The 16288-nt window shown below is 49.9% G+C and overlaps 1 protein-coding gene across 1 annotated transcript; it reads left to right on the top strand.

Annotated features, from left to right (window-relative positions):
• Window positions 1-16071, top strand: STMN3 (stathmin 3). Its single transcript, XM_009093062.4, has 5 exons — window positions 1-295; window positions 9834-9929; window positions 10268-10443; window positions 10915-11106; window positions 11592-16071. Exons 1-5 carry the CDS (start codon window positions 277-279, stop codon window positions 11649-11651), a joined length of 543 nt encoding a protein of 180 aa, XP_009091310.1. The 5' UTR covers window positions 1-276; the 3' UTR covers window positions 11652-16071.
• The last annotated feature ends 217 nt before the right edge of the window (window positions 16072-16288 follow it).

Below are 16288 nucleotides of genomic sequence, written 5' to 3'. Positions count from 1 at the left end.
GGGGCTGTGTTCCTGGCAGGCAGGCTTGCCTGGGAGGGATCTGCCGTCAAAGCCACCCAGGAAAGGAGGCCTGATATGCTCATTAATATTCTGAACTAGTGACCCTTCTTTTTCTTTCCACCCCTCGCCTTTCTCTGGGCGCTCCAGCCTCTCCCCGCCGCGGATGGCTGCAGCCCCCTCCAGCTGAGTCAGTCCTCCCTCCCCGCAGCATTGCAGCACCTCCGCAGCTCCTGCGCTCCCTCCTGCTCCTGCAGCACGCTCCGCTCCCGCCGCAGCATGGCCAGCACCGTCTCAGGTAGGACAGGCGGCTTCTCGGGGGCTTGACATCAATGCGCTTCTAAAATCATCAAGTTTTATATGGTTTTTTATCATTATTCTGACGGTTTGGATTGGGTTTGGTTTTTTTTTTATTTTTTTCTCCCCGTGGGTTTCGGGGGAGTTCTGTGCTGAGGAGGCAGCTGGTATGGCAGCATTGTTCCCCTTCCTCCCCCATACACACACCCCTCTGATGCAAGATAGCAGGTGGGCTTTTTATTTTAATATGAATACACGTGTGATAAACTTGCCAATTTAAAGTATTGCTGCCATTTCATTGTGCCATTAGAAGACGCTGCTACGTGCCAATTAAATATTATTTTTGTAACGTCGTAGAGCTTTTTTTTTTTTTTCCCTATGATAAAATTGCACACGGTGCAGCTGGATGTAAGAAAATCAGAAATTACATTTTGTTTTGTGAAGATCATGTATTGCCTAATTAGGTAATGCCCTAAAAAATCCCCCAAAACCAACCAGAAGAACCTGGTTGGGTTTTTGTGTATTCTCCGGGCTTCCCAGCCCCAGATTTCCTGCACAGCTCACATTTCTTAGTTCGAAGATGCTACAGGGGAGCGGTCCTCTGATGGCGTTGGGTGAAATGAGATGCTGCAAGGGAAGCCCTTCCTCCCTCCTGCAGCAGTGCCGGGAATCACAGCGCGGCTGCCCGGGAGCCTGCTCGGGTCTGCCTTCAGGATGGCAGTCGAGGATGCTGGGCTGCTTCGGTCCAGCTTCCTAAAGAGCCGTCTTACCCCCTTTGACTGGGAAGGAGGGATTCAAGTGGCTGAAACTGGGAGTGTGGGTGAAGGAGAAGCTTGAAATGGTACCATGAACAGTGGGTGGGTTTAGAGGGTCTTTTTCTTTTTCTTTTAGAAAACCGATTTTTTTTTTTTTTTTTCTTAGAATGACTCTGAATTCTGCAGCCTACAAAGAGGGGCTTGGGAGGGGGGAGTGAGATGCTGGAGGGCTGAGCAGGAGTGACAGACAAAAAGGAAGAGCAGGCAGTGCTTTGTGCCCCCCAGGCAGGGAACCAGCCCGCAGGAAACCAGGCAACACTTCTTGCTTCTTTGCCTGCCCTTTGCCGAGGTTTCCTGCCATGCATTTTCTATTCCTTGCTCCTTTTAAAAGATCAGTAAATGCAGGGGGAAAGAAGGACAGAGGGATGGAGGGGTGTGTATGTGGGGGGAGTATAAGGGCACAGCTGATCCTGAGTGGGCTTTGCATGCAATTAAAGACATAAAACAGCATTGTAAAAGTGTGTTTATGACAGAAAACCTCCAGCTATTGTATCTATTCCTGCGAGTATCCCTGTCTCAATGAACGTCTGCAGCAGTGCACTCCTGGGAGGTGCCACCCATCTCCTGCCTTCCCTGCCGAGCAGGATTGGACCTCGTTTGCTCAGTGGGGGTGGGAGGGAAGGCTCAGACTTACCAGCCCTCTAAACCAAGGTTGCATCGAACTTGAGATGGACGAGGTGGTGGATGAAACACACGTAGGCAGAACATGCGATTTCCAGTTGGTGCATTCTCACCCTCCCAGCCCACTGCATGCTCACAGCACATCTCGTTCTCCCAAAGATGCAGTTTTACTGTCAAAGAGACTTAAGATCATGAAGAAGCGTGAAATGAGGCTTTCTTGTGACTCAGATCAAGCAGAGAAGCAATTTCAAGGAGTAGGAAGTCATGGGAAGCTGGCAGGAGAGAAGAGAATAGGGCGCTGTGTGCCAAGGGAGGGTCGGGGCTGAGCCTCGCCCAGCTGCCTTTGCAGGAGCAGCTCCCCATCTCCCCATCGTCCACAGCTCGTACAGCAGCAATGGAGAGCAGCCTGGAAAGGCAGGAGAAAAAGAATTACGAATCCTTAAATTAAGGAATGCGTCTTGTTTCCTTTCTTCATTATTTCCTTCTTTATTCCCAGCAAAAGCCGCTCCGTGCCGAGGGGAGGGCAGCTGCAGTCTGCGGCTGCTGCCCGGGGGCTTATCCCCCTCGGGAAGATCTGCTCAGTTTGTTTAAACAAACAACCAAATCCTGGGGATGAAAAGAAGCAGGGCTTGCTCCGCCGAGCCTGGCTGCCCTCTCTCTTTTCTCCCTGTCCCCTCGGGCGGTTTCTCCTGGCCCCGGGGGCTGTTTTGGGTGCGGGAGCCGCGGGATGGGCGGCACATGCTCAGTGCCGGCGGGGCTGCGGTGCCGGCCCCGCTGCCGGGCAGCCCTGGCAGGGCAGAGCCCCCGCACCTCCTCCCGCAGCATCCGCACAAAGCTTTGTGCTTTTGTGCACCGCAGACCGGCCTGCCTGGGCTCTGCAGGGCTACGGAACTCCCCGCACAGTTTGTAGCATCTGGGTTGAATAAAGGGACGTGAGATTATAAAAGGATGCAGAAGGTGACATCCCCACCGGCTGTCTCCGACACTGGCGTGTCTGTGGAGGGAGGAGCCAAGAGGAAACACCAGGTTGGCGTTCCTGGCCTCATAAGTGGGCATGGTAAATGGGCCTTGGCAGAGCCCAAGGTTTTCCCATCCTACACTGAAATGTGAGAGCTGAGGGACTTCATGGAGCTCTCAGTTATCTCCTGATCCCTTTTCTGGGTGGCATTGAAGGACACCATATGGTGTTGCCCTGTCCTGACATTTCTACTGCCCATGCCGGAGAGTCAGAGTCCTTTCTATCAAGCTCTCCATCTCTCTGTGGTCTCAAGAAATAACTATTGTCTGTTCAACTTTGGCTGTTGAAGAAGTCTATGTGGCCTTAAAAAATTACAGTTCCTTTATTGGGAATTCAGTTTCTCATGCCAAAAGAGACTATTATTGTAGGCTTTTTTTTTCCCCCCACCAGTGCATCCAAACAAGGGATCTAAATAGCTAGCAAATACTTGTTCTTTCTAAAATATAAACAATATCTTGTTTTATAGCACCATGGCACCATGTAGACTCAGGGAAGATGCTTCAGATATCCCAAAGGAGCCCTTTCTTGTAACCTGTCATTATGGTTGGTTCAGATCTGGTGAAGGCACTGTTTTGTCAGATGAACACATTTTCCTTCTTTTGAGTAAAAGCTGAGATTTAGTGGTCTGATGTTGCAACCAGAAGGCTGCAGATAAGCCCATTGTGACAGCAGTGTGTGCATCAGAGGGATGAACGAGGCCAATGATTCTTCATGACAGTCCTTGGGGGAACCTGAAACTCATTCAAACTCCTAGACCCCTAAATTAACTGGAAAAACATGCCTGGCTAATCCCTCCCAGCTGTCCTACTGACATGGGCTTTACTCCTCCAGATGTGAGTTATGTTTCAAAAATTAAAATCTCCCCTCCAGAGGGGAGTTAAACCAATGGGCTGTGATTTAGAAAATACAAAAGAGCCAGAGAGCAACCAAAGATCATGTGCATGTGCTGTGGCAATTCAGCACTTCCCAACTGGTGAAGAGGTGCTCAGCATATTTCCAAATAATTATTTTATTGGTCAAGGTACCTCTACATGATTATTGCCCTACTAGAGATTCTTATCCCCTCTGAATTTTTTTATACAAATAGTACCACCATATAATAGGGAAATACAATAATCCTCAGTTTATGGGAAGGAAACTAAAATACAAAGTGACCAAATGACTGTCTGTGGTCACAGAGCACATAATGGGACATCACACACCTGACACATCATGGCACTGGGCTCTGTCTTTGACTGTCTCATGAGCTTCTGCCTCATCAGCTCCCCAGCTCTTTCACAGCTCTTTATCTCATCCAAACCTGACCATCCAAACCCATGTTTGCCTCAAATCCACAATCACTCTGGGCTAGCAGCTTCCATTGGGTTCCTTCCTCTGCTTTATAAAGCAACCTAGGCCATGCTTCTCTCCTTCCAACAGTAACCCCCTAGCCAGGGCTCTGCCCCACAGCTTGGGCCCTTCTCTGTTGCTGAGCCCATGCAAGAAGAGATTTCCCAGGATATTTTCCTGGGAGCAGCCCACATGTACCTGTGCTACAGCTCCAGTGATTTGCTGATGCACTGGCTGTGCACAGCCTGGGTTGTTGTGACATTCATGAGCTGCCAATAAAACCTGGGGGGAAGGAGGTGGGTGATTGGAAACCACTCCTGGGCAATGAATGATTCCGAGCCCATGGCAACTCTCATGGATGATTCCATGGATGATTCCACATGAGCCCATGGCAACTTCTGGGCCTGGATCTCGTGGTGTCCCTGTACCACCAGTGTGGGCTACAACTACTGAGCTGGCAAAAGACCTCCAAACCCCTCAAAAAACACAAACAAAAAACAAACAAACAAACAAACAAACAAAAAACCAAATTAAAAACCCATTAGTGTTTTCTGGCTCTGTAAGATCTGCTGCTGACTTGTTTGTGGAAGCTGGGGAGCAGGAAGGTGGAAGTGCATTAGACTGAAGGTCTGGCCAGTATTTTTATGATAGGATTCATAGTAGGGGAGAATATCTGCTGTTCCCTCAAGGCTTGTTGAGGACTCTGGTTGCTTTTGTTGTTTGTGTGGCATTGCTGTCTGTGCTGGAGGTCTCATTTCTGTCTCTCTGTCTTCTGCACCTTCTGTTTCAGCTTTGGCTATGTTTATAATTGCCTTGTTCTTATTTTTGCATGAGATAATATTCATTATAGAAGCAATTCTTGCTTCTCCAAAGTTATCTTCACAAACCAAATTATTTTCTTGTAATAACCTTCCTCTGACCCTGCTATCAGACAGAGCACATCCAGTCTCATCCATTTAAATTTCCCATAAATTAACCTTGCTCTGCCTCTGCTTCACTGTGACTGATGCCATGTCAGTGTTGTGCTGAGATGTCTTCCCTCTATTTTGATGGATGCCATTAAAAACCACTCCAAAACCTGGCAGCAGTTTAGCTTTATGTATTTAAGAAACAGAGAACAAAACTTTTGAATGAATAATAGGTTTTCAAGCCCCACCATCCAGGCACATCATGAGCAGGAAAATGAATCCCATTGCTCCTGCACCACGCCATTCCCAGCTGTTCCTCCATCTCTGGCACCACCAGCACTTGGGGAGCAGCTGGATAATGTCTCCAGGGCCTGACTTGGAGATAAACACTTTACATGGATCGATGGTGTGCACAGCAGAGGGGATGTGGAAATGCAGGATGTTCCCTGCGGCACTAGAGGGAGCACAGGAAAGGAGTCGCTAAAGAGAGCTGGGAGCACCCTGAGCCTCCTGGCGCCTTGGTGAAGGCTCAGGACAATTCCTGATGAAAAAATGTAATAAAGATTGATTGGCTCATGGGGTGTGGATGGAATACAACCAAACCAGAATCAGTGCTGATTGCAGGGCATAAATGTTTATAAGGGTTGAGGAACTGACTGCACCTTTATGGATTGTAGCTTAATCACTGCTCAAATTCCTCTAAAGCCAACAAAATGGGAGTTCACTCCACTTTAGAGGATGAGACACTGATGTATTTTCTCTAACTTCTACAGTTTATTCACTACTTGGTTTACACAACTCAGTTATTTGCAGTGTTTCACCCCAATTCTGATATGACAGCAGTGAAATGTCATGACACAGTGATGAAGGCCATACCAGAGTGAATGAATTTGCTGCTGAGACAAATGAATGAGAATGAATTTTGCTGTTGAATTTGTCCTTCTATTGCAGTGTTTGCCTTAAAAGAGAAGGGAAATGTCAGTAAGTCACACCTGGGTGAGCAGCCAGTCCTAATCCTCTGCCCAGCAGCAAGGCAGAGTTCTTGCTGCCCCTCTGAGACTGAAGCAATGCTTTGGTATCAAGTCCCTGAGGACCTGAGTCAGATTAATTTATACAGAAATGAAATATTTGCTCAGTGCAAGCTGAATTTATTTTTATTAATTTAACAGAAGTAAAAATGCGAATAGATGCTCAAGTAAAAAGTTCAGCATTCCCTGTCTAATAGTTCTTAAAATATGTTCATTTGTGCACTAGATCCATCCTTTCTGGGAAGGAACTCCTTGACCATGTCATATTCTGGCCAGCCACATGTCTTTTCCTGGTTCAAGGGTTGTCCTCTGGAATAAAAATGTCCTCAAAACCTTAAATCTATTGCAAATAGGAGTGCAGATACTTCTGAAGCAAATTCTTGTGCTGAGGTTGGCAATCTTTCACCCCTGAGTTTTAAGCAGCTGTGATTGAGCCCAAGTCTTGCTTCAGGTTTGATCTTCACTTCACAGGTTCTTAAATAGCAGCCCAGAGGTTATGGGTCTTTCTTTAAGTTACTGAATCAGAGGATGCACCTCTCCTCACAGGATGCCTTTTCTTGTCTTAGCCTGATAAAACAATTATTTGTCACAGGATGTGTCATGAGCACAAGGCCACCACTGTGGTGCTCCTGTGTCCCACAGGTGTAACTGCTGGCTCTGGGGCACACGTGTGGGGCTTTCAGGGATCCATGCAGCTCTCAGGGCATGGAGCAGGGGCTTCTCAGGATGTGAATGTCATTGAGGGGCTTGAACTGTGTTCAGAGAAGGGAACAGAGCTGGGGAAGGGGCTGAAGCACCAGGAGTATCTGAGGGAGCTGGGGGGGCTCAGCCTGGAGAAAAGGAGGCTCGGGGGGACCTTCTCACTCTGCACAACTCCCTGACAGCAGCCAGCTGGGGGTCAGGCTCCTGTCCCAATTAACAAGTGACAGGACAAGAGGACATGGCTCAAGCCGTGCCAAGGGAGGTTTAGATTGGACATTAGGAAAATGTTTTCACCGAAACAGCTGTCAAGCCCTGGCACGGGCTGCCCAGGGACCAGGTGGAGTCACCATCCCTGGATGGATTTAAAAGCCATGTAGATGGACACCTGGGGACATAGTTTAGTGGTGGGCTTGGCTGTGCTGGGGGAACACTTGGACCTGATGATCTTTGAGACCTTTTCCAATCCCAACAAACCTGTGACGATTCTGTGCTCCTATGATTCTATAATTTCTTCAGGAGTCAGTCCTTCCCCCTCTCATGCCCCGCGGAGGTGCTGAAGGGACAGCTCCGGCCGGGTCCGGGCCGTGCCGGTCCTGACGGGACAGCTCCGGCCGGGCAGCGCAGCCCCGGCGGCTCCGGGGGGCTCGGTCCGCTGCCCCTTCCCGCTGCTTCCCTCGCTCCCCCCCGGCACTGGGGGCTGCTCGGGACCCTCCCCCGCCGGTCCCCGGCCCCGTGTGCCGCTAATGGCATCTGCGGGCTCCGGGCGGGGGAAGGACACAGAGCGCTTCCAGCGCCCAGCGCGGCCCTGCCGCAGCCCTGGCCTTTTGTCCTCCTGCTCCTCTTCGTTTTAATTGACAGACAGGGACGGTCAGTTTGTCTGCAGGAGGGAAAGCAGCGCAGGGGAGATCCCGATGGAATGGAGGCAGCTGGGAAATCAGCACGGCAAAGCTCCTGAAAGGCAGGGAATGCAGCATGGCATCACCTGCACCCAGTGCCACTGCTGCAGCCGAGTCGTGAAACACAAAGCACTGTGCTCTGTGACAAGTGCTGTCAGACAATTAAATTGAATTAAATGAGGGGGTGGGGGTGTGGCACATCTGCCTCATGCCTTGGTTTCACCCAGGACCAGACATAATGGTGGAGCAACGACCTTGCTGACTGGTTTGTTTGTATTAAATGAGAATGCCTAAATGATAATAAATGATAATGTCTCTCATCTATTCCCAGGGATCCTCCTCAGGGCTCTTGGCAGCACATTAGGAGCTGCATTAGCTTTCTGCTCCATGCCACGACTTTGGGCCTCTCAGAGGCTCTCCAGAGGTTTTTTTCATTAAGAACAAAATCAAAGATGTCTGGCTGCCACTGCTGGTGTAAAGTATTTCTGTTTGTTTTACATTTAACAGCAGGACTGGGCAGGAGGTTCAAATGGGCAGCAAGCTAAAAAAGTGTTCAGTCAAGATCTGAGCTTCAGGGACGTTGGTTTAGCAAAAGAAGGGTGCTAATTATGATGAAGTTCTGTACCTAGGAGGAAAAATCAGTGCAAGCATGAACATGGCATAGGTTTTCCCACTCAGTTAGCTGTGGGAAGGCAGAGGAGAATACCTGAAAGATGTTCCTAAGGGCACGTGATACACAGGATGTTACTTTTTTCAGAATTGTTCTGTGTCTAATGCCTTTTCAGATCACAAAGTTCTGGGGATTTCCCTGTCCTGGCCCAGGGGAGGGTCTTGCTCTGAAGGTGGCATTGGAAGCTGAGCTGCAGAGTTGCCTCTGGCTGGAGCATGAAATGAGCTCAGGACAGAGGGGACAAACCAAGGCCAGAAGCAGCAGGATGTGTGGGGAATCCAGAGGCAGAGCCAAGGCAGGACAGCAGAATGCCTGTGCCTGTGGCAGGGCAGGAGGAGAGGCAGCACAAGGACACTCAGGGCTGGTTTGTCAGGACATGCAGCCATGAATGCAGTGTCCCCACGAGCCTGGCTGCCACCCAAGGAGCCAGCCCAGGACAGAGCCTCACAGGACCCATGAGGCAGCAGCACCCAGTGCTGAGCCCCAGCTGCTGACCTGACTCATAGGAGTGATGCTGTGAGAGTTTCACTGATGTGATAAAGAATGTGACAGCCTGACAGAGCACCTCACTGGCTTCAGCTCCTTCTATTCTGAGGTTCTTTGTCAGCAGTGTGCAAACAGTTCACTGTCTTAAATGTGCTGAACTCCAAAGATACAGGTGAAGATTGCCCCAGAAGCAGATTGCTGCAATCTGTGTTGGGGCAGCACTTGTGGTCACCGAGGATTCTGTGGTGCATCCTCCAGTCCCAGGAACAATGAGCAAACTGGAGGGCTCACAGCAGCAGAGCTGGAAAGGATTGAGTGTTTGCTGTCCTTTACAGAAGGACAGGTCACAGACTGTGACTGTTATTGTGGTCACAGACTGTGCCAACCTCTGCCTGTGCAGGCCATGGTGGTGGCAGAATCCACCCACATCCTCCCTGACCTGCTGCTGAAAGGCAGGAAGTACCTTGTGAAGCTGGGATCCAGCTCTTCCCTCGGTTCCAGAGCCCCTGAACGGTTTCATCACTCAAATGCCCATTTGTTCTCCACATTGCTGACCTCCTCCTGCCTCTTCACCCTCACCTCAGAAATGCTGAATTGGGAAATATTCCCAGCTGGCCAGGGATTGAGCAATGTTTCCAGGTGTCAGTGGGCATCATTTATCTCAGAGACTGGAAATTCCACTTCCAGAGAAAGGGTGGGGCAACTGTCCCAACATGTTTAACTACACAGGCTGCAGCTCCCAGCTCCTTTGGAGGGAAAACCCTGCACAGAAACTTTACCCCTGGATGTGTTAAATCCCTGCTCTGTGTGTTCCCATAACATTTGCCACACTGGCAGCTAATTTAGGCTGCTCTAGATCAGGCACTCCTTGGGGACCTTTTGGCAAGCTATGGTAGCCTGGAAACCTCTCCACAGAGTCTGGAAGCTGCAAGTGGGATTTCCTGTCAGCATGGAAAAGCCCCCATAGAGTCTGATATCTGCAAATGGGATACTTGCTTAATTTCTCCATGAAAAAGAGATGCTGGTGCCATTAGAATCTCTCTCATGGCTTTTTCATGTTTTTCAGCCTACAAGGAAAAAATGAAGGAGCTGTCTCTGCTCTCCCTCATCTGCTCCTGTTTCCACACCCAGCCCCATCCCAACACCATCTACCAGTATGGAGGTAGGTAACCTGCTCCCACTCCAGCACTGTCTGGATTGTTCTCCCACAGGCAATGTGAGAGCTTGCCAGAGTCAGAGTCTCTCTGCTTCATGCAAGGGTGACATACAAGTTATTAACAGCAATGTGACCTTTCTGTAATTATGCCATGACTTTAAATTAATCGCATTTGCATGGAGGGAATGAAGGTGATCACTAATCAAAAAATTCTGGAGATAAAACAAAATCACCCAGATCAGGACATGGGAAAATCCTAATTCCTGTGTGAGGAGCTTGATGACCTCAGGTCACTCTCCTGAATGTCACAGGTTCACAGAGTCACTGTTTTTTTTCCCCACAAGATATGGAGGTGAAGCAGCTGGATAAGAGGGCATCAGGCCAGAGCTTCGAAGTGATCCTGAAGTCCCCTTCAGATTTATCTCCTGAGAGCCCAATCCTTTCCTCCCCTCCCAAGAAGAAGGACCTGTCCCTGGAGGAGCTGCAGAGGAGGCTGGAGGCTGCAGAAGAGAGGAGGAAGGTAAGGAGATGTCCTGTAGAAGCAGTGACTTTTCTGCTACTAATTGCACCAAACCCTAAAAGTCAGCAGGATTAACCTAAACCAGCTGGGAAGTGTTCTGACACTTGTTATTCCACTGTAAATTGTCAGGTGAGACATAGGAACCATGGAGTGAGGTTCTGCAGCGTGATTTAGGCAGGGAATTCAACTCCATCTTCATCATCACCACATGATCACCAAGGCACTTGGGGACATGGGTTAGTGGTGGGCTGGCCAGTGCTGTTCTCAGTGATCTCAGAGGGCTTTTCCAACCTAGACAATTCTATGATAGCAGGAAAAAGGCACCAAAAGTATCCTTCAAGCAAGCAGATTGTGTTATGGGGTGGAGGGAGGGTGGCAGAATGGTTTGAGCAGAGGAGGGAGTCAGGAAGCCTCTCTGGGGAGATGAAGGCTGGAAGAGCCTCTCGGTGGCCTCACCCCATCCCCTGGCAGACCCAGGAGGCGCAGGTGCTGAAGCAGCTGGCGGAGAAGCGGGAACACGAGCGGGAGGTGCTGCACAAGGCACTGGAGGAGAACAACAACTTCAGCCGCCTGGCCGAGGAGAAGCTCAACTACAAGATGGAGCTGAGCAGGGAGATCCGTGAGGCACACCTTGCTGCCTTGAGGGAGCGGCTCCGCGAGAAGGCGAGTGGGACCCCCGGGACAGGGCTGGGGGCTGGGGGTGCTGATCCTTACAGAAAAATGGGGTCTGGTCCCAGTGTGATGGGTGCAAGGGACAGGGTGTTTCCTTGGTGGTGGTTGCTGAGGAGGAGCTCTGCTCCAGAGCAGCATGAGGAGGGGGGTTATGACCTTCAAGGTCAGTAGAGAACAGAGCCTGGATAATCCTGATAAGTGCAAGTCCACAGTGTCAGGCCCACCATGGGATGTGTGGCTGAAGGGTTTTGCATGAGAGAGGAGCCAGGAGCATATTCTCTGGAGGTTCCATCACCTCCAAGCTCCCACAGATGATCCTTTACTCCTTGCAGGTGTAACCCCCCCAACCTCAGGATGGTTTGGATGAGAAACTGGTCTCTTTTTTTATCTCTGATGCAAATCCTGTGTGCAGGAAGAAAACATTGATCACAAGAGCAGGGCGTGTTAGCCCGGTGTAATTTCTCCCGTCTTTGCAGGAACTGCACGCGGCCGAGGTCCGCAGGAACAAGGAACAGCGGGAGGAGATCTCTGGATAAAGGGCTTTTCTACACATCTAGCACCTGATTCCTGTTAACAAACCAACCAGTTGACCAACCAACACATTTTATTTTGTTTGTCTAGATGCAACATTCGGTTCTCCATCCCCCCTCCCCGGTGTTTGTCCCCCAGCTACACGCTTCTCTCTGCATCCCTAATCGTCAGTGCTTGTGGGGATTCACAGATCATAGGGACCTCTAAGCAGAATAGCAACTAGTTCACATCAAATAGAGAATCAATCAGTTGATCAGCCAATCAAACAGCTTCTTTGGAGGGTTTTGTCCTTTTTTTAAAAAAAAATATTTCTTAAACAGATGTAAAGAAAAAAAACCAAACAAAGATACTAATAAATTCAACCACCAGTGTCACAGAGATATAGATTTCTTATCCGGAGCTTTTCCTCCTCTTGGTGTTTGCTCTGAGCCAAATATCAGCTTCAGAAAAATGGGAAATAAGTGATAATTTCTGTGTGTGAAGTAAAATAGGGAGCAGTCCCCTGTTTGCCCTTGGTAGGAGAGGGGAAGGAGAGGGATGGATGGCTCAGGAGTTGCAGTGTGCAGAACCCCCATCTTTTGGCTGCCTTCAGAGCCAGCCCAGGTAGGTAGTGATCACAGTCCTCATCTTTGGGTGATTTTTGAGAACACGTGTGGAAGCAGCTGAGGGGCTCCACCCAAAGCTTGGTGCCAGCTGCCACATCATGGCAAGTCCCTGTCACAGTGGGCACTGCCTGATGCCCTGGTTGGCCACTGAGCCACCCTCTCCCCAACTGAGGGGGGACTGAGAGGTCTTGGCTGCTCTGCCTGGGAGAGCTGTGGGTGGTGATTGCATTTCCAGCTCTGTGGGAGCCTTGGGAGAGACCCTCAGTCCTCTATGGGCTCCCCAGTGCTCCCACCAAATAGGATTCCACTCTGCTAGGAAAGCAAATCCAACAAAGATGGTGCATGGTTGTGAAATTGCCTTTTAGTGAACAGAAGAATCCTACCCTCTTTCCAGAGATGGATGTGGCTCTTTGGGGCTATAACTGGGCAGATTGCTGGACACCAAATCCTGGGGCCCTCTTCTGATCTCCACTGAATTCCCAGCTGGATGTGGGAGAGATCCCTCCATGGCCATGGCTTGATGTCAGGGGACTCTGCTCCTAAAAGGAAGGGCTACCTTACTCCCAAAGCCCTCCTCCTGGTCTGGGGGGACAATAGGGCTGTTAGAAAGCTCCTGAGCTGTCAGTGACAAAAGAAAATTAGATTTAGGGCAAAGAAGGAAACTGAGGGTTGAATTTCTTAACAGTAGCTAACGATCAGTTTATAGTAGCAGCTGTCTTAGATAAGCATTTGTGTAGAGCGCGGCATCACCGACAGCATCACCTCATCCATATAGTGACGAGAAATTTTAAAAAGTTTAAAAAAAAATTTAAAAAGTAATTTAAATGAAATGTTTGTGTGTAAGAAATGGTTGAAACTGTCAAATGTCTGTGTCCCACGTTGGTGGGATCTGAGAAGGTATCTGCGAGATATTAACCCTGTCCTACTCTCTGTGGTGCTGAGTGTTTGCTTGGTGTGTAATTCTGACCTGGAGCTTGTTGTAAATACTGTTTTTAGTACTATGATTATTATGATTATTATTATCAGAAATGTTGTACTCATGAGCAAGAGTTGAAAACAAGAGAAATTGCCATTTTCACTCTCTCCTGGGGGCTCAGAAGGAGTCGGAGGCTGGGCCAGGTGAAGGCAGGGTGCCAATGGGATGCTGGAGCAGAGAGCAGCTGGAAAAGGATGGAATTGGGAGCTGGAGGCAGCCGAGTCCTGCAGGCAGGGCAGTGAGAGCGGGGACGGCTGCTCCTCGTGCTGGGAGGACAAGGAAGGGCTGAGAGAAAGAATAGAGGTGATGCTTCAATTCTAGTACATGTAATTTAGTATTTTCTAAACCTCCTTGTGGGGAGGTTCCAGGTGGTTCCCTGCAACCCCACAGAAGCTGGAGGATCTGTCAGGTTTAGCATGTGCTGGGAGAGAGCTGTAACAGGTTGTGCCAGTCAGAGCCATCCTCCCAAACAGCTCCTGAGTCTCCAGGCTCAATTCCTGCCTGGATCTTCCCTCTCAGTCCCCTTTGCTGCCCTATGTCCCTCTCTTCCCCGTCCCTGGAGCCCAGATGGGTCTCAAGTGGAGACTTATTCTTGCAATATCTTTTCCTGGCAAAAATTCCCATGGCAAGTGCAGAATGGCCTGGCAGATGGTGCTCATGCAGGTGTGAGCACTGGGAAACTAATTTTTCTCCCCTCCATCAGGTTGGCGCAGTGAGGGACGGTGGATATGGCTGGGAAATGTGTTACTGCAGGAGAAGCTCCTGCAGGGAGGAGCAGGGATGTGCAGGAAGAGCTGTGCATGGGTAATGTCAGGGAGCTGCCAAGGAAACAGCCTCAGCTGTGGGGCCAGAGGCTTTACATGTCCCAGAGCCACGTTTGCCTGGTGCAGGTGGATGGAGTAGGGATGTTCAGGAGCTTGTCCAGTGCCACTGGGCACTATCAGGGAAATGTGTGACTGCTTTGGCTGCAGTGTTGGCTGGATGAGGGGTGTCCATCCACTGCTCCAAACCCATTGTGGCCAGGAGCTCATGCAGCACTGTGCCCAACCTGCAGCACGTAGCATGGGCCAGAATCATGGTTATCCCATGCCTTCCCATATCCCTTCATGCTATTGGCTATGTGCAGCTGCATACTTCATGCCTCAAATGAGACTAATTAAGTATCCTCATTAACGTCCTTACCGCCCCAGCCTATGCCATTCCTGGAGCATTCCCATGTACCATGGATGTGGACACGGCATGCAACCCCCCCAGTTCTTGGGGTCACCTTCCTTACTGTGGGGTTTGAGGTCTCCACTGATCCCTGAAGGTGTTTATTAATCAAGTTCTGAACCAACAGTTTTCAGCCCCATTTTAGCAGCATCATATGGACATGGGAATGTGCCTTGTAGGGGGAGCATCCTCAGGGCACCCACGGCATCCCTGCCTGGACCTCAAGTGTGGCAGCAGTGTGAGGGAGGAAAGCCGGGAGGGTGACACCATTATGTGCATGCACAGGCCTTCCAAGAGCCCTCCTGGAGAAGAGCCTTTGATTTGGGCAAGAATGAGGAGCTGAAGCTAAAATGAGCTTCCAGCTGGCACCAACAGCCGGGCGATGGGTGAAGCTGTAGGAAAGGCACAACAGCCCAAACTACAGCTCTGTGCCCACGTTATTGCACACAGCAGGGCTCACCTCTGCCTGTAAATAGGCACTTCCAAGGATGCTGGCCCCTCTGACTGCTTCTGGACTGAGCCTATTCTTTGTCTTATTATTTTGGAGTCATTAAAAAATCTTGCTCTAACCCAGTTGTGGGGTTCCCTTTGAGCTGACCTTCCAGGGCCGGTGGGAGTTGAGGAGTTGCATGTGTCCTACCTCGGAGGTAGGTCAGTATTGCTGCTCCCTTTCAAATGTAAACTTCAGCTTGCTTGCTTTAGCTTAGCCCAGCGTGACTCTCTGGCCCTGGCTCTGCAATCCTGTCTCATGGGGTTTGTTCTGTCCCTCCCATGGCATTCCTGTCCTCCTGGCAGTGGCTGTGCACCCGGCTGTGCACACGCGCACAGAAACGCAACCGTGGAAACAATATATGCACATTCACTCTGATACCACTTGAAATGAGTCAGGGCATGGCTGTTTACGGTGCTAGAGATTTCTTACTCTCCATGCTAGGGACGAGATGACATAGTAAGACCAATAAACTCCACCTGTCAGTTGTCTTTAAGTAAAGCAGCAGAGGGGCACTGGCCCATGCCTATGTGTGGGTGCCCCGTGGTCCCCGGGGTGCAGGGATGCAGGGGACAGCTGGGCATCCCTGCCCTGGCATGCTCTGTGCCTCAGTTTCCCACACCCTTTGACAAGGGGACGTAGATGCTCCCTCCCCACGGGGACCGTGGGAGAGCCGATGCCTCCACGTCTCTAAAGTGCTCTGAAATGGAAAGTACCAAAGTCTGGAGTTGGGATAGGCAGCTGTGCACCCCGGGAGGAACACCTGGCCCGTGGCTGCAGGAGAGGGTTGGAAGATGACTGTGTGGGCACAGGGCTGAGCGGTCACCCCGGGGAGGATGTGCTCCTCCTGCCACAGCCAGGGTCACATCCCTTGTGCTGGGTGGGGAGCTGGCACGGTGTCATGGAAAGACTTTCCAGCCCTAACAGAGCCTTGTCCGGTTCCCTTTGGTCTGCCACGTGCATTTCATTGTCAACTTGAGGTTGTTGTTGTGCAAAAGAAGTGATCATGAAAAAAATAAAGGAAAAAAAAAAGAAATAAAGTTGGTATGAAACCGTATGTGGCCGTCTCTCTCCGGGTTGTTTTAGTTGCAAGGCTTCTCTTTGTATTGTGAGAATACTAATAAACAGCATTAAACAGAAAATTGACCTAAAGAGTTAACAAAATAGACCTTAATCCTCTGAATGCTCAGTGACTCCTTTTTCACACAGTATAAAAGAGGCAGAAATTGACAGTTTATCACCATTCTCAGAGGGACAACGTAAAAAATGCTTTAATGAGGGTCCTGCTGCCACCCCCTGTGGCTGGGAGTGAGGGTGTGCAAAGTCCTTACACAGGAAGATCAAAAAAGATATAAAACA

This window comes from Serinus canaria, chromosome 20, assembly GCF_022539315.1.
Source record: "Serinus canaria isolate serCan28SL12 chromosome 20, serCan2020, whole genome shotgun sequence".
NCBI classification, from domain to species: domain Eukaryota; kingdom Metazoa; phylum Chordata; class Aves; order Passeriformes; family Fringillidae; genus Serinus; species Serinus canaria.
Note: the sequence above shows the minus strand (reverse complement) of the source record. Positions and strands in the feature narration are given on the sequence as shown.